Source organism: Alternaria postmessia (genome assembly GCF_024291825.1).
Source record: "Alternaria postmessia strain BMP 2775 chromosome Unknown scaffold_74, whole genome shotgun sequence".
Taxonomy (NCBI): domain Eukaryota; kingdom Fungi; phylum Ascomycota; class Dothideomycetes; order Pleosporales; family Pleosporaceae; genus Alternaria; species Alternaria postmessia.
Genome location: NW_026260147.1, coordinates 74,426 through 96,591, shown reverse-complemented (window position 1 = coordinate 96,591; position 22,166 = coordinate 74,426). Strand labels below are relative to the sequence as shown.

General features: G+C 50.2%; 11 protein-coding genes across 11 annotated transcripts; 7 read left to right on the top strand and 4 right to left on the bottom strand.

The window, feature by feature from the left end:
* Positions 1 to 511: 511 nt before the first annotated feature.
* PDB1 (pyruvate dehydrogenase E1, beta subunit) lies at positions 512 to 1,943 on the top strand (the record flags this gene model as incomplete). The annotated part of the gene is made up of 5 exons (XM_051734997.1): positions 512 to 753; positions 900 to 1,023; positions 1,080 to 1,366; positions 1,417 to 1,480; positions 1,536 to 1,943. The coding sequence occupies 5 exons, from the start codon at positions 512 to 514 to the stop codon at positions 1,941 to 1,943; spliced, it is 1,125 nt and encodes a 374-aa protein (XP_051585273.1).
* A 798-nt stretch (positions 1,944 to 2,741) lies between these two features.
* J4E82_008765 (uncharacterized protein) lies at positions 2,742 to 4,263 on the top strand (the record flags this gene model as incomplete). The annotated part of the gene is made up of 3 exons (XM_051734996.1): positions 2,742 to 3,032; positions 3,083 to 3,763; positions 3,811 to 4,263. The coding sequence occupies 3 exons, from the start codon at positions 2,742 to 2,744 to the stop codon at positions 4,261 to 4,263; spliced, it is 1,425 nt and encodes a 474-aa protein (XP_051585272.1).
* A 302-nt stretch (positions 4,264 to 4,565) lies between these two features.
* On the top strand, positions 4,566 to 5,339 carry J4E82_008764 (uncharacterized protein; the record flags this gene model as incomplete). Its single annotated transcript, XM_051734995.1, has 2 exons — positions 4,566 to 4,730; positions 4,782 to 5,339. 2 exons carry the CDS (start codon positions 4,566 to 4,568, stop codon positions 5,337 to 5,339), a joined length of 723 nt encoding a protein of 240 aa, XP_051585271.1.
* Positions 5,340 to 5,820: 481 nt separating this feature from the next.
* Positions 5,821 to 6,977, top strand: J4E82_008763 (uncharacterized protein; the record flags this gene model as incomplete). Its single annotated transcript, XM_051734994.1, has 2 exons — positions 5,821 to 5,829; positions 5,952 to 6,977. The coding sequence occupies 2 exons, from the start codon at positions 5,821 to 5,823 to the stop codon at positions 6,975 to 6,977; spliced, it is 1,035 nt and encodes a 344-aa protein (XP_051585270.1).
* A 743-nt stretch (positions 6,978 to 7,720) lies between these two features.
* On the top strand, positions 7,721 to 8,413 carry J4E82_008762 (uncharacterized protein; the record flags this gene model as incomplete). The annotated part of the gene is made up of 1 exon (XM_051734993.1): positions 7,721 to 8,413. The coding sequence occupies one exon, from the start codon at positions 7,721 to 7,723 to the stop codon at positions 8,411 to 8,413; it is 693 nt and encodes a 230-aa protein (XP_051585269.1).
* Positions 8,414 to 8,629: 216 nt separating this feature from the next.
* On the bottom strand, positions 8,630 to 9,579 carry J4E82_008761 (uncharacterized protein; the record flags this gene model as incomplete). Its single annotated transcript, XM_051734992.1, has 4 exons — positions 8,630 to 8,956; positions 9,002 to 9,086; positions 9,153 to 9,449; positions 9,500 to 9,579. 4 exons carry the CDS (start codon positions 9,577 to 9,579, stop codon positions 8,630 to 8,632), a joined length of 789 nt encoding a protein of 262 aa, XP_051585268.1.
* Positions 9,580 to 10,491: 912 nt separating this feature from the next.
* J4E82_008760 (uncharacterized protein) lies at positions 10,492 to 12,256 on the bottom strand (the record flags this gene model as incomplete). Its single annotated transcript, XM_051734991.1, has 4 exons — positions 10,492 to 11,115; positions 11,238 to 11,589; positions 11,639 to 11,911; positions 11,967 to 12,256. 4 exons carry the CDS (start codon positions 12,254 to 12,256, stop codon positions 10,492 to 10,494), a joined length of 1,539 nt encoding a protein of 512 aa, XP_051585267.1.
* Positions 12,257 to 12,975: 719 nt separating this feature from the next.
* On the top strand, positions 12,976 to 14,802 carry J4E82_008759 (uncharacterized protein; the record flags this gene model as incomplete). Its single annotated transcript, XM_051734990.1, has 2 exons — positions 12,976 to 13,185; positions 13,249 to 14,802. 2 exons carry the CDS (start codon positions 12,976 to 12,978, stop codon positions 14,800 to 14,802), a joined length of 1,764 nt encoding a protein of 587 aa, XP_051585266.1.
* A 96-nt stretch (positions 14,803 to 14,898) lies between these two features.
* Positions 14,899 to 15,923, bottom strand: J4E82_008758 (uncharacterized protein; the record flags this gene model as incomplete). Its single annotated transcript, XM_051734989.1, has 2 exons — positions 14,899 to 15,641; positions 15,698 to 15,923. 2 exons carry the CDS (start codon positions 15,921 to 15,923, stop codon positions 14,899 to 14,901), a joined length of 969 nt encoding a protein of 322 aa, XP_051585265.1.
* A 285-nt stretch (positions 15,924 to 16,208) lies between these two features.
* On the top strand, positions 16,209 to 16,895 carry J4E82_008757 (uncharacterized protein; the record flags this gene model as incomplete). The annotated part of the gene is made up of 2 exons (XM_051734988.1): positions 16,209 to 16,217; positions 16,272 to 16,895. The coding sequence occupies 2 exons, from the start codon at positions 16,209 to 16,211 to the stop codon at positions 16,893 to 16,895; spliced, it is 633 nt and encodes a 210-aa protein (XP_051585264.1).
* A 387-nt stretch (positions 16,896 to 17,282) lies between these two features.
* J4E82_008756 (uncharacterized protein) lies at positions 17,283 to 18,067 on the bottom strand (the record flags this gene model as incomplete). The annotated part of the gene is made up of 2 exons (XM_051734987.1): positions 17,283 to 17,830; positions 17,920 to 18,067. The coding sequence occupies 2 exons, from the start codon at positions 18,065 to 18,067 to the stop codon at positions 17,283 to 17,285; spliced, it is 696 nt and encodes a 231-aa protein (XP_051585263.1).
* Between the last annotated feature and the right edge of the window lie 4,099 nt (positions 18,068 to 22,166).

Genomic DNA, 22,166 nt, shown 5'->3' with positions numbered 1-22,166 from the left:
TCTAGGACCCTGTTGGTCTGCAGGCTTTTCCTTCGATATAGGAGCATCTTCTCCTAGCATTTGCACGACGCGCTTGGGAGACGCGCATATACACTATAATAATTGGAAGTAGGGCACGGTCTAGGGACGGTCATGGTAACGCGAAACGTGGTGATCATAGAGAATAGAAGAAGTAATCTGCTCATCTAAGCAACATGATTGAATCATGGTCCAAGTGATTGACTCTATCCGTACTCTGATCAAAAAGAGTCTCGCAACCAAAGCAAGATGATAGTGAAGAAGGAGAGTAATCTACAAGCGTCCCAAGTGTTGAGACGGAATCCAAGATGCAGGTCGGGTGTTCTCGCTATAGTGGGGGCCGTGCACCAGAGCTGGATTGTTAGCGCGTTCAGGGCCCCAACGACTAACTTCGCATCCCCGAAGTCCGAAGAAATTGTACAGCAGAGCTCAGCGGCCATCACTCGCCCACGGCAAAACCTCACCACACCTCCACCCTCACACATCACCCACAATGGCTGCTTCAAGGCTCCTCCGACCGGCCTCCCGCCTCGTCTCGGCTTCGCGGCCAGCGCCCGCCTTCCGACCAGCTTTCCGCGCCGCAGCCATCACACCGTCAATTGCAAGGAGAGGATATGCGTCGGGCCAGAAGGAGATGACTGTGCGAGAGGCGCTCAACGAGGCTATGGCCGAGGAGATGGAGCGAAACGAGAAGGTCTTCGTTCTCGGAGAGGAAGTCGCGCAATACAACGGAGCGTACGTGCCCACCACCACCACTACAAACAAGACGGATGTGACATGTCTGCGATAAGAAAGAGGAGGATACAATTGGGGAAGGAGCATATCGCAGGGCATGCACAATAAATATCGAATCAAGGGCGGTGCTGACTGAGCCACAACAGTTACAAGGTCACAAAGGGCCTGCTCGACCGCTTCGGCGAGAAGAGGGTTATCGACTCTCCCATCACAGAGTCTGGTTTCGCCGGTCTGACCGTCGGTGCTGCGCTCGCTGGTCTCCACCCCATTGTGAGTTTCTGAGCCGCCTCCATTCCCTGAAAAAGCAAATCTGACGGCGACAACAGTGCGAGTTCATGACCTTCAACTTCGCCATGCAGGCCATTGACCAGATCATCAACTCTGCCGCAAAGACACACTACATGTCCGGTGGTATCCAGCCTTGCAACATCACCTTCCGTGGTCCCAACGGTTTCGCCTCTGGTGTCGGTGCCCAGCACTCCCAGGATTACACTGCGTGGTACGGAAGCATTCCCGGACTGAAGGTCGTCTCCCCATACAGCGCCGAGGACGCCAAGGGTCTGTTGAAGGCAGCCATCCGTGACCCCAACCCGGTCGTTGTTCTCGAGAACGAGTAGGTTACAATGGACATGAGATGGAAGGCTCTGTTACTGACAATGGCAGACTTCTGTACGGTCTTTCCTTCCCCATGAGCGAGGAGGCCCAGAAGGACGACTTCGTCATTCCTGTAAGCTACCCCGCCCCCCTCCCCACCACGTTCAGATACTGACAAAACCTCTCAGTTCGGAAAGGCCAAGATCGAGCGCCCCGGCAAGGACCTCACCATCGTCACCCTCTCCCGCTGCGTCGGCCAATCCCTCGTCGCCGCCGAACAACTCAAGTCCAAGTACGGCGTTGAGGCTGAGGTCATCAACCTCCGCTCCATCAAGCCCCTCGACGTTGAGGCTATCGTCAAGTCCGTCAAGAAGACCGGCCACATGCTCTGCGTAGAGTCTGGTTTCCCCTCGTTCGGTGTCGCATCTGAGATTATGGCGCTCACCTGCGAGTACGCTTTCGACTACTTGGAGGCACCCCCCGCCCGTGTCACTGGTGCTGAGGTCCCCACACCATACGCCCAGAAGCTTGAGGAGATGAGCTTCCCCACCGAGAGCTTGATCGTAGACTACGCTGCTAAGCTCCTCAGGGTATAAGGTTGAGGAAGGAATATAAGAGAATGGCGTAGTGGCTTTGAGCGTTTTGTGCTTGATCGGTACATTGCGTATGCAAGGCGTAGGGCTAGACACGAGGATTTGGGTTTGGTAACTGAACTGGATTTGTATGATCAGACGATTGAACCTACTTTTTCGGCTGAGGTAGACGGCATTTTCGATTGCATGTACAAGTATTCTATTGCAACTCCATCTAACGATTCAATATTGATAACCAGGGTGAGTGCACGAGAAAAGGGCTGACACTTGCGGACTATAGTGATTTCAGAAGAGGTAGAGACATATCTCTTTTGTTTAGTCTCACTATCACATGCTGTTTCTGAGGCTTAGATTATCAGCATCTTACCAATATTTTGTATCGACCAACACGTGGACCTCACTCATTCCATAACTGGAGGTTTGTAAACAACGCTTCTTTATACATTCATTTCATCTTTGTCCTCTCAGTCAGTTTCTTCCTTTCTTTACAGGACGTGCTCGCTCGAATGAGAACAAATTGGCACATAGCATGGTACTTCATTCGAGATGAGCAACACATGCCGTGTCGCCTCACAATTGCTGGAAAGGGTACAGGGAGAAGATCGCCGGCTCCGCGTCGGGTAGATCGGCAACGATGAGGCAGCTGGCTTCCATCTTCACCTTCATCGGTGAATTCGTATCTGACGATAACGGTTGCTGCTACCTGACCCAAACCTTTGTCTGACATCACACTCCTTTGAAGTTGTTTTACGGACGACAACAACAACACGGCATTGTACATCTTCGCGAAAAGAACCCACGATGTCTATTGACGGGACTCCCGCTGGCTGGCCATTCGACAGCGTCGAGGAGTGGGCTCTTTTCCAGTATGCGCTTTACCCCGAGCAGGGCTATTATTTGGGCTTCGAGCCCTACGATAGTGACCGGGATAGGGAATCATCCGAAGAAGACTGGGAAGAATGGAGCAAGATGCAGAACGCTGAATTCGAAAATGAACATCTTGATCATGACCGAGCTACGAACGACCTCCAACAACAACAACATCACGATCAAAATGATGTATCGAGCGAATCTGAAGCACAGGCAGATGCTGTACGTTAGGCTGGAACTGTCAAGAGTGGAGACTAATATACGAACGCTAGGAAATCGCGGAGTCTATCGGAATGATTGCGCTAGAAGACAAAGTACAGCTCACAAAGACAATCAAAGACGGCATTGATCGTTGCAAGCAAGCTATGGAAATCGACAGTGCCAAGTTGAAACAGGATATCCAAAATGCAAACCGATCTTTCCACGCCGAGATTGATTTGATGAACGAGTGGCACGAGCGCATCAAGGCGCAAGACCTCATCTTGGACAAAAGGAAGGAAATCCACGTTCGCTTGCCTACGAATCAAGTTATTACTCCAGCTCACAACGCATTGGTTGACGAAGATGCCAAGGAGGGTATTCTCATTGCGGAGTCATTCGGGGCTATCAAAACAGAGAAAGCGAACATTCGGGCAAAGCTAGCCAGCCAAGTTGAGAAGGCCGAGGACACTTTCAAAAGAGACTCCGTCACACTCAGCACACAGATTGAATGCCTCCGCAATGTTGCAGAGTCGTCAGGTATCGACCTTGACACGGGTTTCGACGAGTATGTCTTTCGCAAACCGGTAATCGGCGTTCAATCGTCAACTCAAGTTCAAGGTCCTTCATCCACTCGGTCGAGGCAAAGCAACACTGCCAACGCAAACAAGGGCCAGGAATCTACAGTGCCAATCGTCAGTGTCGTTGAGGAGGACTGCTTCAACTACGGTCGTATACAAGAGGAGCTCTTTAGAGTAAGGACAGCCAAATTCAACCTCGAACTACTCTAATCACGAGGCAGGTAAATAGAATAATCGATCGAATCCAGGACGGTGCTTCAATACCGGATATGCGAAAGTTTATCAAATACGGCGAGCTGGTCCTTTCCGAACTAGTCCATCACCGCGATTCAGCGGACGAAGCAGCAGCCAAAGGGAGACAGGACACGAAGCTCTCCAAGGAAACAGCCCTCGATGACCTAGTCCACGAACAGGCACGTATCAAGAAGATTCACGTTGGCGTCGGTCATCTTTGGGAGCATGATAATCAGGGCCTCTGGCAAGAGACATATGATCTGTGTCGCGAGGAAATTGTCAGCGTCAAGAAGGAACTGCAGGCGCTTGAGAACCTTGACTTCAGGTGTGAGGAGAAGGTAAACAAGCGCCAGTGGGACTCTAAGGAGCTTCTTGTCAAGCAGATCAAGTTCTACAACTCTCTTCTGAGCCTGGCGAAGCGCCATTTCGCGAACCGTTGATGAGATCTAATCTCGTCAGATTCGGACTCGGAGTAGGGCCAGAACTTTCATGCTCTGATGGACACTTATAACAGAACATAACACGCAAAGAGTCATGTCAGTTCTTCGTATGCAGAGTGTGGAGATTGCTCTTGTTCATGCGTTTGTGTTCACCTTCACCTTCACTTATGACCTGCTGGTTTCTGCGCTAGTCGATCTCGTCCTTCTCCTAAAAGTTTCTGACTCTGACCTTAACAATACAACCATTGCACCCACCTTGAACGCCATCGCGAAACCATCAACGAGTACTGCGCAAGCACACCATGACACCAATCGAGATCGCCGAAGGTCTAAAGCAACGAAACGCTGTCAGACTGAGCATGCTTAAGGATACCAAGGAAAAGTTCAACACTGTCGTCGACAGACTTATCGACGAGCACTTGAGCCAAAGTGATGAATTCAGTGAGCGGACAGAGAAGCAGAGGCTTGCATGAGGACTGTTAGTTGAAGTTGTAATGTAAACTGACTGGGGCTTATAGGGCGAGTTTACTACTACCACCAAAACCGAGCCCCCGTCACCGGATCCAAAAGAGTTTCTCAGAACCATGATAAAGAACGCTAGGGACGATTGCGAGGCTGCCTATAAGCTAACCGTCTCGGCACTTGGGGAAGCTCGAAAGAAAGCTTCCGAGCAACGCGAAGCGGATGTGAAGGTATGGAGTGAGATATATCAACTTTTCGTAGCCGACGCGGTAGACACCGATAAAAGGCAACGCTACGGGGAAGGCTTGTTGTACTCTCCAGCCACCGCGTCGATTCGCAAACACATTTCGGATGATTGCAACAGTGGACTGGCTTGTATAAAAAAATCCGTCCTGATCAGTTCAGTGGAGATTGAACGTATTGAGATAAGATCTAGAGAAGGTGTGGGGTTGGCATGGTTGGGATATATGCGAGAGGAGAAGGCATACATAGAGCACCTGAGCAGTCTTGAGCTCCAGGCCTCTAGCGCAGGGATTGATGTCGGCTGTGAGACGACGGAGCAGACATTATATAGGTGGGCCGAGGAAGTTTCCTCAAAGAAGGAGCACTACTAGCAGCGGAAACAGGATTGAAGATCGTTTCTCAGAGAACTGGCAAGTAGTCACAAGCCTGGGTCTTTGTAGATCAGCTCAACAAGGGTGGCTCAAGAAGCCAGCGATGTATTACAATTCGATTCAACACTGTGCATGCAAAGTGCGCATTGACTGTTTCGACTAAGGCATATTCCTCTGGCATGTCAACGGTAATTAGAATAGCGCGGATGCACGGGTAATAAAAATGTAACAAATACATCTCGAAGATGCTTATACCCTGACGAGGTGGGCGTAATGACATCTCCATGAACCCTTGGTCAACTTCTACCTCTGGTAGACGGCTTCCCCACACACGGTACCAAACTTCGCATGCACAGTCAAAGTGCCTCCCTCCATCATGCTGCCGATATTTCCCTGAGTATTTCCCACTTTTTACCTTCTGACTCCACTCTGAACCTGTGACTGTAGAAACGGCACAAAAGCTTCGCAGGAGACCGTCAGCATGGATTGGGTAAGTTCAGCCTCTCTATTGTCCTCACCGCGATTAGTGAGCCAAGGCATGAAGCATGTCATGCAAGTTTACCACCGATGCATGCTTTGTCACCGCTGATCATGAACACTTGATACTAACAGCAAGAACAGATCCGTAAGCGTCGTGATGAGCGCAAACGCAAAAGACTGGCAGCCCGCCGGACCTCACTCAAAAATTCCCAACTCGAACGTGATACCGAGCAAACACAGAATAAACCAACAATGGCATCAATTTCGACGAGGTTTTTCTCGATTCGCCGTCAACGAGGTGTGAATACTTGCTTGACAAGATACGATCTGCTCGAACAAACTGGTGAAGAACCAGAGTATGCAACCCCAGCAACAGAAGGAGAGACAAATTCGAGACTAGAGCGATCGCTTCAATCAATGGAGATAGACGATGGAGAAGAGGTGTTTCGCAACCCATTCGCCACACCGAGTCCATCACCACGACTTCAACCCACTAATTTGGTACCAACTGCCGGCCAGCAAAGCGTATTTACCACCTCAAGGTCATCAGAACAGCTACGACCCTCTGATTCAGCATCGGGCGCCGGCCAGCGACCGACATCAACCTCAGAGGTCGATGACGCTACAAGCCAAACCTGGCTTGAGCGAGTAAGCAGTACCATCCGCCGCAAACCCACCATCAAAGCTTTGCAAGCGTACAAGAGCGGGGGCATCCGATCAGCCTGGGCGTGCACTCTTCCCAGAAACTGGAAGACGCGTAACACTGCGGCTACGAAAGCCTGGGTTGATAGTGCTGCGGTGGTTGATGAGCCGCAGCCCACCAGATCAATTGATGATATGGATATCGATGACGAAAGGAGAAGCCCGCTTCCAAGTCACTGGCGTGATGGTGCAGAACCGCAACAGACCTTTACAAGACGGACAAGCGAGGTTGTTGGAGGTGACAGTGAGGTGGGGGATTGTAATAGTCCTAGGGCATCTGGAGATAGGGACGCCCAAGAAGTCGACGAGGAGATAGACAAAGAGTTTAGAGACTGGGCGAATCAGCACAAGATGCTGGTTGAGCGGTATGATCCACTTGCTGAGGCAAGTAAACGTTTGTCGGTTTTGAGTCAGACGCCGAAGAACAGGTACAGTGACTATTTTCGGGGATCGTGAAGGGCGGATTGGGACATCAGATTGACCACGGGACTGGTTCTCGAACCGTCGATTCCGACTCCAATACAGCACTGACAGCATTTACACCTTTTTCATCCTTCTAGTGTTTCTTATGGACACAGGCAACGGTCGGAGTGTGCAGGAAACACCCCAAATCGGTTAAACATGCCACACGTGTCCTCGACGAATTTTCTCTGTGCGTATTTGTCGATCATAACACTATGTACGACTACACCTTCAGCCGCACTCACACCAGGAGCCTACATACTGTTCGGAACAACGACCCGGGACTACGACAACAGCTGCTGGGAGTAACTCCAATGGGCATCCTGTATGCGAACGTCGCGGACACCCAACCTGGCGTATACATAGTGCAGGTGAAGGTGAAAGAGCCGCAAAACCCCCGTCTTGGTTTTGCATCAACTTCTTATCATTCGAGTTTTGGTTGGCGTTCGAGGTGAAGAGAAGACATGTGCCTGCGTTCTATTTTTAGTTCTCATTGTAGACAGAGGGTGAAGATCGATACGTACCTTATTGTCATAATACCAGCTATTATTACTATCCCATTTTCGCACTGGAGGTCATGATACTTCAACAGCTCATACCCCTCCAGCTTTTACTCTCTAGCAGACACCACAAACATCTGCTCAACATCAAAGAACCGCTTCACAGCACCAACACCAGCAACACCGGCACAATTCCCTTCTCCTGTCCCTTCCACCATCACCGCAGCAACAGCAACAATGCTGTCAACGCTGAACAAGCTGCGCGTCTTACTGAGCCTGGTGCTCATAGCCATCTTCGCCGCGAGCTCAGATGAGCTACGCATCGCAATTGGCACCCTTTTCTCTTGGGCCCTAGGCCATGTCCTCATACATCGCCTCGCGCTGCCGACCAGGTACCGAAAAGCCTTCAACACCTACATTCTGGTGTCGTTTTGCCTGCTGGCGGGCCTAAACGACCCTTTCTACCAAAACACCTTCGGTCGCCTCCTGGACCTCTTCTTCGAGCGAGACCGCTGCGATCCAGATGTGCCTGGGTTGGGCTTCACTGACTGGCACGAAACCTTCCGCCGCCGCAAGGCTTACGAGATTGATCTCGCATGGCAGTTCCTCCACGCTGTTTTCTTCTGGACGTTCGTGGCGATCTCCCTCCCGATCGTCATTCCGCTTGCCTACTGGCTTTATGCCAACATCAACAAGGAGACGGAGCTGGAGAAGGCTTTCACCTACATTGAGAAGCATGGCGAGCGGCCGCCGTGGTCGTACAAGCAACCGGAGGCCACAGTGGTGTCCAAGAGGGACACGAGATACAATCTCATGAGCAGCGAGCTCATCTTCGTCTGCGGTCTTGGTGGAGGGTATGAGACGGTGATCGATGGCGACATCGAGAGTGCAATCTCGCGCCGGCGTGCGCTGAGACCGAGATTCGCATGAGCGCTGGTCGCCATGCTGGTGGGATTGTGGTGTCGGCGGCGAGCTGTTTTAGCGCTGGTCGCTGGGGTAGCTCGATCGTTTGGGAATTTGTTCGGTAAAACTCTGGGATTGGTACTAGTTTGAGGTTTGGTCTCAGTTTTCACGATCAGTTACGTTTATGAGACTCAGTCCGGTTCGATCTAATAGCAGTTGTCGAATGCATGTTCTTTCCTCTCGCTATGCCATTCTCCTCAAATCTGCGTGAAGACCTCTACCAACCTCCTCTTCATATACGAATCGCGTGCCTGGGCTCATAGGATCGTTGATCGTATGGATGGGCATTTGAATCACTTCACACATGTGCCTCATCAAGTCAGGAAGTAATTCGTTGACCTTGGCCAGCAGCAGAGGTATGAACTTCGAGGAGCCGCCTGGTAGCTTTGCTAAGAGCAGCATCAACTGCGTCAAGTAATCAGAGGGGCTAAGTTCCAATTGCGACACCGGAAAGGACACAAAAGGTAGAACATCTGCTAGGGCGCAGGCAATGTCGAATATTTTTTCAGTCTAGCTATGTTAGCAGCAGCGCGAACTTGGACAGGAACAACGCACCATGCCGACCCCGTGAATCTGTAGACTCTGGATAGGCAGCTTCATTGAAAGGATGGTCAAGTCTCTGGCCACCAGGATAGGGTATCTAAACGTCAGGCAGTCATGAACAGAATCCGTAGAGAGATAACCAAAGCGAGGAAAAAGTTCCCACAATTTGATCTGTAACCAGAATTGCGATATACGGATATTTGCGGTCTCTTCATTCGAGATCTCGAGTACCACAGGCAACGCAGTACGAACGTCGCGTTCGAGTTTCAGCAACCACTCTTTACTACAATCTTCAGTAGATCCATTCCACACTGCGAAGAAGATATCACTAAGGGGCCGAAAGATTGATGTGAGGTAGCGTAATCCGAGCTCTTCATATGCGTCGAGTGGATCGTCGAGTGGGTAGGTCGAGGGCGTGACTGGTAGAGTAATCGGCCGATTTCTACGGACACCATGTGCTCTGGAGTATAGTAAGCGCCATGCGTGAACTCTACAATCTGTCCAACCTACCTCTCGGAGACTACTAAAATCCAGAATAATTGTTTCCGTATTTTCCTGTCAAACCAGTCTTGATCCTCATCTTTCAACATCATGAATAGGGTCGTTGCTTCTCTCAGATAGAACCATGCTTGACGGTAGTTTCCTTGGCCAGCGTAAGCCCCGTATAAGAAGAAGGATATGTAAATAGATCGAGGGTCAAGCTGTGTGACCCTGGCTCGGTCCAGAGAAAGCAAAGCATGATCTAAGTAGTAAGTTTTCGGGTTCACTAGTGAAGACTGAGTAGGCCCCCAGCTGGCATCGTCGGTATCGCCAAAATTCGCGATGTATGCACAGAAGGCAAATATGAGCTGACAAGATATTGGCGAAACCTGCATTCTTGCAGCTTCATCTCGCAACACATCGACAGGTAGAAGAGATACCAGTCTATATATACGGTTCTCGTAGACGCCGATGAACTCTCCGAAAACGCTTTGCGTAAATTCTACAGGCGTTGCTGTGGCCGTAATAGCTGACGACGATGAAGCATCCTGCGCATCTTCGATGTTGTTCTGCGAGATTGACCTCAACTCGTTGAGTACGGTAGCTCTTGGACCCCTGTTGCCTCCTTGGCCTCGTGGCGCATCGAATGTACATGCTAGGTTTGCTGATAGGCATCCTGCGCAAGGTTGCGAGCCGTTACATTTGGTCTTGCGGCGGCGGCACGCGTCACAAGCCTTCGGAATGACTTTTCGGGCTTTGACGGGGATATTTTGCATCAAGTTCGTTTGTCTACGCGCTGTTTAACAAAATTAGGAGAACAGGCGGGTGGGTTGAGCGGCTGGTCAGACGCGTCGTGTGATAGCCGAGGTAGATTACGTCACATCAACAAGCGCATACCTTCTGTCTGGTACGTGTTGAGTGAAGGAGGGACTTCAAGAAGACTGCGCTAGACGATTGGAAATTATTCGATTTCTCGATATGGCAAGGAACGGCACCCTACAACTCGTGTCTATGACCCTTCTTCACTCCTTCCATTCCGGGTTCGCAGCACCCTTCTCATCAGCAACGCGTGCATGCCCGTACGGATCAACTTGAGTGCTATCAAACTTCCTGGCACTTACTCGCTGCTCAAACAACATGTCGAGCTCACCGTACGTCCGGCCTTTCGGTTCTGGCAGTCTAAAATAGACCCATACCACAACGCAACCACAGGTACCAGCCCAGAAGAATGCCGTTTTCGCACCCCAAGCCCAATTGGCATCGCCGAGCTGATAATTCGTCAAAACGTTGACGACAATGTTCGAGATGTTGTAAAGTGCGCGGGCGAGAACGATGGTCTTCGCTTTCAATCTCGTGGATGACATCTCCGAAACAATTGAGTAGGTTACCGGACCGATCGTGAAGTCATACACGAAGACGAAAAGAATCAGAACCGCTCCAATGGCCCAATTGGACGCTTGCGTGCCAGCGAAAGAGCATGATCCGACGATGATCAGGATGACAAACAGTGTGCAGCCACCCGAGAAGTGGATCGTTCGCCGGCCGAACTTCTGCATCAACCACCAAGAGCCAGCGGTACCGATTAGGCCAAGGGCCAGCGAGATCATCGACATGTTGAACGATTGCACCGTTGGGAGACCCGCCTTCTGCATGAAATACGCGCTACTCGGTGTTAGCCAGAAATCTCGCTAATCCCAAGTCCATCTACTGACAAGTAGCCCATAATATTGGTCCCGCAAATCGTTTGAGCGATCCAGGTAAAGCATACGATCTCGGTCCGTCGGAGATCTGTCCCCTTAAACAAGTCCGTCCATCGTGTTCCTTCAGACATGTTCTTTTCCATTTCATTGGTATGTTCAATCATGGCGATTGTTTCATCGGCGTTGAAGTTTGGGTCCTTGTCCGGCGAAGTTAGACGAAGCAATGCAGCTTTAGCACCTGCCTTGTCCCCTTTTCGAACATGCCACCAAGGACTCTCAGGTGCGAGGAAGACACCGACCATGATTGGTATGGGCCAGACCCACTGTATAGCGAAAGGAATACGATAAGCCCATTGGTCCGGACGTTGAACGCAGCCGCGATTTACACCCGCAGCGATGAACTGTCCCATTACCCAGCACCTTGATGAGTTAGCAACCGACTTTGGAAGGAACAGTCGACCACGCTTACATGTTGACGAATGTGGTCAGAATCGGTCTCAGGCGTACAGGCGCGACTTCCGATGCGTACTGCGTTGTGAGAGTCTGGAACATGCCCCAGGGTATCCCGCAGAAGACCTCGCCAATGACCAGTGTTTGAACGTTAGGTGCAAAGAAAAGAATGAAAATGAAGGCAGTCATCGACATCAGAGCACCAATCATGGTCTTCCGATAACCATAACGCTCACTGACGAATCCATTGATGAACAAGCCGATCACTTCACCGGCTCGTGCTCCGTTCGATCTGATGCAGTCAGAAAGTGTGCTGCAACTCGAAGTTGGGATCATGTGAGACTTACAGAGCACTTTGCCAACTCGCCTGAACACTGTACTTGCCAGTAGCAGCGTTGAACACTCCGTACTTGCGATTGAACTGAGGACTGCCGTACAAACTCCCTAGCAACGCAAGATCATACCCTTCCATGATCAGAGCACTCGAGAGGACGACCGACCAGCCGACCGCTTTTGGATAAAGCTTGATCGCTTGGATGAGAGTCATGGATTTCTCATCATCAGCAGCATGTTGCGCCTCCTCGTTAGGTGCCACGAGCTGTGTTGCCATAGGTTGTTGAAGGTTCTTTTCTGCCATCGTCGAGTTGAGTGGCAGGTGCCGTAAGAGAGAGGCTGGAGTTGATGCAATACCACTGGGGAAATATGCTGGGTTTATAACCATCTACGAGCACAGGTGATCATAGTCAGACTAGGGTCGTCTTTGATGCGGGTTAGCGAGAGCCCAGCAACTTGGACCCCCATGGTGCCCCAGGTCCGGCAGTAAAACCGCTCACATTACGCTCTAGATTACTCCAACGGCACAAGAAAACGCCACTCGAATTGTGTCCACGAGTCTTTTCGCTGCAAAATGATCGGAGGTAACACGGAGGTCCTGGATTTGTGCGGCAAAGCATTGGGGTTTTCACGGAGCCAAGGCGGAGGCAACGCGGGAGCAACACGGATGCTGCACTGCGGGGCCCGCACGACTCGGGCGGGCATGCCAACCATTTACAAGCGATCCTTATAACCACGAATCAGAGGTATTGTAACGATGAAGTACGTGGATGGGACTATTAGAGGGTCGGGAAGCAGTTGGGATAACAGATCCGACGAGCTTGCAACCTTCCGCCTCTCTCCTCCAGCTAACCAATGCTTGGAGCTGCCACCATATTGCTACGACTACTCCGTTATCATCGATCAGTTCGTGCGAAGTCGACTGAACAGATCAAATCGCATTTCCTCCTCGTTTCATACCTTTCTGGCTCAAAGTCATTCTAAGCTTAGCACGGATAGCGAGCTCTCTTCTATCATACTAACATGTCACCACACGTAGATCTTTCATATCACAAACGGGTTTGGTGGAAAGAAGCAACATTCTACCAGATCTATCCCGCGTCATTCAAGGACAGCAATGGGGATGGTTGGGGAGATATTCCTGGTATACTCGAAAATATCAACTATATCGCATCTCTTGGTGTCGATGTAGTGTGGCTGTCGCCCATGTTTGACTCCCCTCAGATTGACATGGTAAGAACTCTGGTGTATGAGATACATATAAAGCCTGTACTAACTCACACACCACAATGTTAGGGCTACGATGTTTCTGATTATGAAGGCGTATATGCACCATACGGCACAGTGCAAGATGTCGAGAAGCTCATCAAAGCTTGCCATGAAAATCATATGAAGATTATTCTCGACCTTGTTGTGAATCATACTAGCGATCAGCACGCCTGGTTCAAGGAAAGTCGAAGTTCAAAGGACAATCCAAAAAGAGACTGGTATTTCTGGCAGCCTGCGCGGTACGATGAGCAAGGAAATCGTATGCCGCCTACCAACTACCGTTCATACTTCGCCGGCGGAACCTGGACTTGGGATGAGCACACAGAAGAATACTATCTTCACCTCTATGACAGATCCCAACCAGACCTGAATTGGGAAAACGAAGACTGTAGGAAAGCAATATACGACTCGGCAATGCGCTTCTGGCTCGATAAATGCATCGACGGTTTCCGAGTAGACACAGTGAACAAGTACTCCAAAGTCCTTCCCTTCGCCGATGCGCCCGTCACGGATCCTACCAGTGACATCCAACCCGCCGCCCAAATGTGGTGCAATGGACCCCGGATTCACGAGTTCATCAAGGAGATGAACCGCGACGTACTTTCCCATTACAGGACCTACGACGACCAGCCTGTCGTAACAGTAGGCGAACTTTCCATGTGTCCAGACCCTGAGTCAGTCGTCCCGTACGTCAGCGCAGTGCAAAAAGAGCTAGATATGGTTTTCCAGTTTGACATTACACATCTAGGCCAAGGCCCACCAGGCTGCAACGACAAGTACGATTTTGCCAAGTGGGAATTACCAGATATGAAGCGCATAGTAGAGAAGTGGCAGTGCTTCATCGAGGGAACTGACGCATGGACGACCGTCTTCAACGAGAACCATGACAATGGCCGGAGTATATCGCGTTTCGCCAACGACGCTCCAGAATGGCGGGAGAAGAGCGGCAAGCTACTTGGTTTGTGGTTGATTGGTCAGACTGGGTCACTGTTCCTCTATCAAGGTCAAGAAATCGGCATGATAAACGCTCCGGCTTCTTGGGATGTGAGCGAAGAGTACAAGGATGTTGAAAGTCAGAACTACTGGGCTGAAGCCGTGAGGTTAGCAGATGACGGTACGGATCCTACGCGTAAAGAGAGGATTAAGCGCGGGTTGCAGCTCATGGCCAGGGATCATGCGAGATTACCTTTTCAGTGGGACGAAAGCGTAAATAGTGGGTTTTCGACAGGTGAGCCGTGGATGAGGGTGCATGATGAGTATCCTGCGATCAATGCTGCAGCGCAAGAAAAGGACGTGGATAGTGTGCTTTCGTTCTACAAGCGCGCACTCAGATTGAGGAAGGCACACAAGGATATCTTTGTATATGGGTCGTTCGAATTGGTGGATCCAGAGGGGACGGAGATGTTTGTGTACAGGAAGAGGTTCGAGGAGAAGACAGCGCTTGTGGTGCTCAACTTTACGACGAAGGAACAGCGGATGGAGTACGATGTCGAGGGCTTGAGGCTGCTGGTGAGCTCATACGGGAAGGCGACGGAATCTGTGCTGCAACCGCTTGAGGGAAGGGTCTACATCGACTACTAAGAGGGCAGTGTCAAGTGTGTTGGCGAGAAATTGTAGACTTTGTCGATGCGCTATCAAGGGTATACTACAATGCAAAACTCGCATGCTACTTTCCTTCTATTGTCCCACCCATTTCCCAACGATAGGAAGATACTTGTATAGTTCGTCGTATTCCTTGCCTACCCAGCCCACCATCTTACCGTCTCTTCCAACAACACCCAAGCCGCCCGCTAGCCACAATGCCGTGAGAGCCGCACTAATTCCGTTGATGGTATACCATCTCCTCTTCCTGACCAACGCCCGGTCTTCTTCTGTCATCTTAACTTGGCTTGGTGCCCAGCCCAACCATTTGGCCGCGCCCCAGACGAAATGCCACACGCCAATTCCTACGAGTGCTGTGAAACCAGTAAACGAAACAGCTGGGTGTAGTGCGAAGCCGTGAGAGATGTATTGGAGGTTGATCAAGGACGAGTCTCCGTGTGCGTAAAGCGGCAGAATACGAGTAGTCCAGACATGGAAGCTAGCAAAAGGTACCAAAGCGTAGCCCAACGCACTCGTCCCACTCAGTTGTGGCCATGGAATTGTGCGCTTGTCGGTTCGTGTCTCAGCACCGTATTTCTTCAGAGCCTGTCTCCTTCTCCATAGCCGTAGTGCGATTCCAGATGTGACGTGTGCAACGAGGGGAAGACCAACGAGGAGGGGTTCGGTAAGAGCAGATTGGTAGTATGGTCGTGTGAGCAGGAGGTAGCGATTCGATTCGAGGACAGAGCGTGTGGCAAGCGGTATTATGGAGACGTTCGTTATGTGGAGGGCGGCGAAGGCGGTGAAGGTGTAGGAAGAGTACTTTTGTATGCGGAGAACTACAGAGCAATGTCAGCATTGCACCCCTCAACTTCGTACCAGTGAGAATACGTACGCCACCAAGCTGTTCCATGATCGCCCAATCGCAGTCCCAATGTGTTCATCCTTCGAATCCCTCTCATCTCCTCTGTTTCCTTCTCAGGTCGTTCCTGTTCGGGGAAATAGCCTTTTTCTCTAAACTCCATCGGTGTGTCTTCGACCGGCGAAGGGTCGACTTGTGTAAGGCCCATGACGCCCATCTCTTCATCCTCTACCGGCGGTAGATCTGGATTGATCTCCATCTTGTAATCTGCGTCGTGGTGGTGCAGATTGCAGTGGTTGGGGAAACGCTACGTTGCTGAGACATTGAATGACGTTGATTCGGTGAGAGAAATAAGTGGGGCTTTGTTGGACCGAGGCGCGTGCAGTTGAGCCGCAACACCAAATGTTCTATCACCACAACGACGCGACTTTACAACCCCGCAACCCCACATTCTACCGACTCGCTTAGAAACCGCTACCACTGGTGGTGTAGCGCGTCAGTAACGCATTCAAAAGACCGGAGCACATCATACATAGACGCGGCCATGCCTCCAGTCCGTATTCATCCTACTCACTCTTCCTCGTGCATCCATTGATACAATGCGTAGCGAAATAACCCCCTACCGGCGGCAGTCCGCCTGTTCAACTGTACAATATGCGACAAAGGCTACCCGCGCCAACTCGACTACGAAAACCACCTCCGCTCTTACGACCACAACCATCGCCAACGTCTCGCCGATATGAAGAAGCTCACTGCTTCGAACGAAACCGAAAGCAGCAAGCCAAAGCAGGGCCTAGAGATGCGCAGTATCGATGTCGAGAATGCGAATAAGAAGCCTGGTGTTGGAAGTCGGTTTACCAAGATCGGTGGAGGTGGTGCTGCGGGTGCTGCGGGTGCTGCAGGTGGCAGGTTTAAGAAGGTTGGTGTTGCTGTTAGTGGGAAGGAGGGTGGTTACGAGGATGTGAGTGGCAAGACTGGAGAGGATACAAAGAAGGTCGTAGATAGCGTAGAAGTTCCTGCTGCTGCTGCTGCTGCTGCTGCAATGCCTATCGTGGAAGCTGATGTCAAGAAAGAAGAGGATGTCGTCATGGCAAATGACGAAGAGGGCGATGAGATTACTTGGGAAGAGTACGACTTCACAAAGCCAACTGGATGCGATCATGCGAGCTGTCCGGGGTGCAAGACGGATGGCATATGGAGCGGCGAATGGATGGCTGTGGATGCCGTTTGATAAGGGGTGTTTATTGTTCTCATTCTAACTCTGACATTGCTACTGCACTCGCACAACGAGCAGATATCGCAGTAGTCAAGAGTTCGTCATATTGCATAGCGCCGGCGTTCAAGGAGTCAACACACGGTCCATACTCAGGGCAGTTTGGAGATTTGTAAGTGTGTTTCGGTTGCTCGACATATTTATATTCGTTTCTCCTCCTTGTGCTCTGGCATCTCAGTCTCAGTTCGTAGATCCTGTGCTGTTTTATTCAGCTACAATGAGTCCTATGGGTCTCATCTATGGCTTCACGATAGTCTTTGACTGCCTAGCCGACCCAGCACACCACGAAGGTTCCAATCGCCGATCTGACTAATCCGTAACATGTAGAGCTTTCTATTCGGTACTTCACAGCACCCAATAACCAATTTCTCTCCAGTCCATACTCCGTCGAACAGCTTCGGGTAAAGGTACAAGAAGTATGACGCATCGACCTTGGTACCTGATGAAGTGGGCGCAGGGTTTGCGAGCGTCGATGCAACCGTAATCCGGCCTCTCTTTGAGCTCATCATCACCTTGGATGTATCGTCGTCTTTCACGTCGCGTGGTCCCGATGACGAGATTCCGAATGCAATAAGGCTCGGTCATGTACCTTTCCGGTGTCAAAGTGAACATTGCGTAACGCTGTGTCCTTGCTATGTTCATTGCCCATGTTCCTTCAAAGCGGCGTTTTAGCTCGGTTTGGACAAAGAGGCTGAGGTAACCAAAGTTTTTAAGCGTAACTTGTCCTGAATTGTCGAGAACATGCAAGTACATTGACATATCGAGTGGCTTTGGTGCCTCGTCGACCTCCCTCTGATCATTGGTCTCGGCTTCTGCCTCCTCGATTTCGCTAGCGATATCGATGATGTCTTGCTCTTTCTTTACCACGACTTGCGCCGAGCTCTCGCTAGTGTCTTGGGAGACATGTGGGAGCAATTGGTTTTGTAGGGCGATGAGAAGTAAGCTTAAGTATGTTCACCAACAGTGGCAACGTGAAACCTACCTGGCATCGCGTCTCTCTCGCGAAGGAGAAGAAGAAGGACGTCTTTGACCTTTTCGGTAGGCAGGTACTCAACGAATAGGCCACGACCTGTCTCGTCCAGTTTCCGCAAGGCCTTCAGGAGACCATCGGTGTCAGTGTTGGCGTTCATGCTGTCTTCAGATGACCGTCATCGATCACTCTCACGGCGTGCCAGTTTATTGTAACTGGTAGCAGAAATCAAGTTGAAGGGAGAGCTTCTGTCCGATTTTCTTCTTTTGAGCGCGTTTGTTGCGATCTTGGCATTGGACCCTTCACGAAGGAGCGGTGAATTAACGGCCCTTCACCTTGCCTACGAGAACGACGTGAAAATTCTAGAGATTGTAAACTTCGTCACAGGACGATGCTATTCTCAAACTACATGTAGGCACAGGCTGGCAAAGCTGGATGGCCAGTAGGTTTTCTTTTATTCTTACAATTTCTGGTTACCACCTCACACGCGCGAGTAGACTTTGGGCATTGCCTTAGCCTCTGAATGTTCAGCGTATAGAACTTCTCTGCTTGCCCAGCTATTTTGCCTGTCTCTCAAAATCCTCGTTGGTCTTGTGGGTTTGCCACCGCAAAGGGGTCGAAGAACGCCGATTATTTACACTGGCTCGTTAGCAAGGTACAGTTCATTGTGGTCGGCGTACTTACTCTATCCAATAGCTGAGCTCAGTCCAGACCTTGTCCACCCGTCTCCCCGGGGGCAGGGGCACGAAACATATATTCATTGAACCGTCGGCCCATTTGACAAAGTGTGCACAAGGATAACCACCTGTTATGCACTGGTCGTCCGCTGTCTCCTTAAGACTGCCGCCTATAGTATAAAGAGACCTACTACTAAGACGACTATTTTTCGAAACGATCAAGGACCGGATACAGGCAGGCATGGTCATGTAGTGCTCGGGATTTTGCAACAATTTCTCATAGTTATCAAGTATCCATGGCTGTGACCTCCATACTTCTGCAAACCGGGAGTGAATGTTCTGTTGAACGTCGTTTGGTAGTTCCATAAAGGTCTTGTAGACCTGTTTCCCATCAACCCCCCGGATAAGAAGGCATACAGGTAGATTGAGATGTCCATGGTAGTCCGCTGCAGTAGTATGGACGAAACGGGCTTGTATCGAACCTTCTCCAACAGGATGAGATGGTAGAAGCATGCCATAACCACTGCCCCCGATACCATCTTGCACTGCTGAGGACTGACGAGATGATGTAGCCAGGCTGTTACGACTGCTACTCCCAGAGCTAGTTTGTGTCTCTGGAGGTTCGATGGTTTGTGTCCTTTCAAGGTTGGGTGATATAATTGGGGCCGAGATACTGCCAACTCTGCTACCAGGTTGCACTGGTGGAGACTCCTCTCGTTTTATTGGATTATTTGGCTGGACAACAATGTTGGAATTTTCCCACTCGTCGTCACTAACAAGATCAATCGTCTCATGCTCTTGCTTGACTGCCACTGAGTTCGAGTTATTCCCGACGACTTCGGTCGGAGAACTATCGGTCCTGGGTCGTTTGTTGTTCCGCAGAGTCACCGCGGTGTGTGCTCGATTGGTCACATTGCTAGGCTCTTCGCGTGCAACATGTACGGTAGGCTCAGCATGAGGGCTTTGATTCAACTGAGTCTGAATGGCAACGTTTTCTGAGAATGTTAGTTTATGTTTGGGATCGTGGTGGTCGGACCAACCTCGATCCTGGTCTCGTTCTCGAAGAGCGACCTTGAGAAGCGCAATGAGGTCCTCTTGCGGCAGAAAACCCAATATGCGATCACGGCCTGCCTCAGTCAATCGCTGTAGATCGCCCAGTAGACCGTCGATCCGATCGGTATCACTCATACTGCAAGCTGCATGCTGTGTGATGTGCTCAGATGCCCGTGTCATTGATCGGACCCACGACCGCCGCGCGATCACGTGATGCACGCGCTAAAGGGGTGGTCTGTGCAGGAACATCGAAGTTCCATCTCATTGCTCTCTCTAGTTGGATAACGTCGCATCTTACAGGTAATACAATCTCAACTCCGAACCACCACACGTTACACAAAGACGATATGGTAGGAGAACACCTGGCTTCAAAATCTGTCGCGAAGGTTAGCACAGAGGCGTGTTATCAAACTTACCGCCGTGACAACAGCTCTTACCAAAGGAACAAACATGCTCTAGTCAAACGCTAATCATCCTACTCAACTTTACCACCCAGGTTTGCTTCTCACTCGAGCGTCGTAGCATTTTCTGACCTATTTAGTGAACCGCGTCTTCGGACTAGGCAATTTCCAGGCTTCCCCATCAAGATAGTCGCAGCAAGTAGCAACCGCTGAAGACGGCTTAGTTACATGTGGAGTACGCAGATCATACCTAGCGTAAGGTTTTACGGCCGTAAGGTCCAAAGCGAGTGTGGACTTCACGTAGTTTGCGTAGCCGCTAGGCTGATGCTACCCTTGAATTTTACGTCATCGCAGACAGATGTTCAGCCGTTATGTAATGGGGTAACTGAGTAGACCCTCCTTTCTCAGCCAGGACTATCAAGTCCTCAGAACCCAGTAGACACCGTGCAGCAACAAAGCAAGAGACTTAGGCTCCAGCGTTCGTGCAAATGCAATATTGAAAATCACTCATTCCGTAATGACGGACTATATGCTCGACTAAGGCTCAAAGCCGAAGCATATGAATGTGTATATCTAACAACCTACTTAGATAACACCACAAAGTCCTCAAATGATGCTATAACTTATGATCATCGCAATATGTGGCGATAGAGCAACGGAAGAACTTCCGCCTGCCACTCTTGATCTGCAGACAGCGCATAGCTTCACAACAATGCCAGTAGCACCAAACTCGGCTACTAGCATAATCCTGTTTCGCATGATTCGACTGTCTGAACCATCATCCCCTCACCCTTGCGTACGTAGACCGGAGGGCGAGGCTTGGAGCGATGGAGTCAATCACTAATCAGCCGCAAGGCATTCTACCAGTTTACCCCGGACTAATCGTGTTCAAGGATCATGCTTTTGTCGAAACAGTATGTACTGCGACTGAACCACAGCTAGGTGTCTATTCGCTCAAGAAACCTGCGAAACAATATATAAAGCGTCTGAACTTCTCCTATCTACTCGAGCATAAAGCTGTCCCTCGTCAAACAGCCAACTTCCAATTACAATGCCTCTCTGAAGAATCTACGCCCATCCCGACACCTTCACTCTTGATCAGAAGAGAGGCATTGCCGCCGCAGTAACGAAACATTATGATGTCCTACCAGCCTTTTACGTCGATGTCATCTTCGTCGATTGCAAAGAGGGGAATGTATGGGTTGGTCCAGAATCAAAGACGAATTTTGTTCGCATTGTTGTAGAACAGATTGCACGAGCAATGCCAAGTCCAGACACTGCAGAAGGTCGAGCATAGCGTACTGGATGGATGGACAAGATTAACGAGGTATGTGGCTGGCATGCGTTGTGTCACGCAGAACACTCTAACTTCATACGTAGACTCTTCGTCCATACATACTCGACAGAAAGGAGCTTGACTCGGAGATGCATATCTCAGAGACTCCGCGGGACCTGTGGCGTGTTCAAGGCATCGATCCCCCGCCAACGGATTCTGAGGCAGAAAAGTCTTGGAAGGCAAAGAATTACGCACATCCCTACTAAACTCTCGATACTATCGGACATGAACGCCTTAAGTATCGAAATAATAGAAGGGCCAATCTCATACATGATAACCACGATTTTGCGCTCCTCCGGCAACATTGCTCCCAGTGAAAACTTATGAAAACTTCGTGTTGTGCTGCGAGACGCTGTGCATACCGAATCATATGCCAGCCCTGCTCGGGTGCAAGACTGCTATCTTTATTAACCTCTGCCTGAGTAAGCCTGTTTTGCCGCCTAGGTGATTGCCTTGATACATTTGTTGCTTGCGAAATGATTCGACATACAAGGCTGTGTAGCAATTTTATCTTATCGTGCTGTTGCTATAGCAAGCCCAGACAAACTTCTCGCATCGAAGAAGCTATTAATATGTTCAGTCTCAGTTCTAGTCTCATTCTTCCACTTGACCGGACCGCGCACTTGGAATATGACGACAACTCATCCACATGAATCTGCCCTTAGCACTGAACGCATTACAGCGTATGCTGACGCACTCCTCAGCTTGACGAAAGGCAAACAAATGATTAATCACCCATGTTTCTGTCTCGCACGTACTAAAGCATTTATCCACGAGCTAACAGACAAGCAA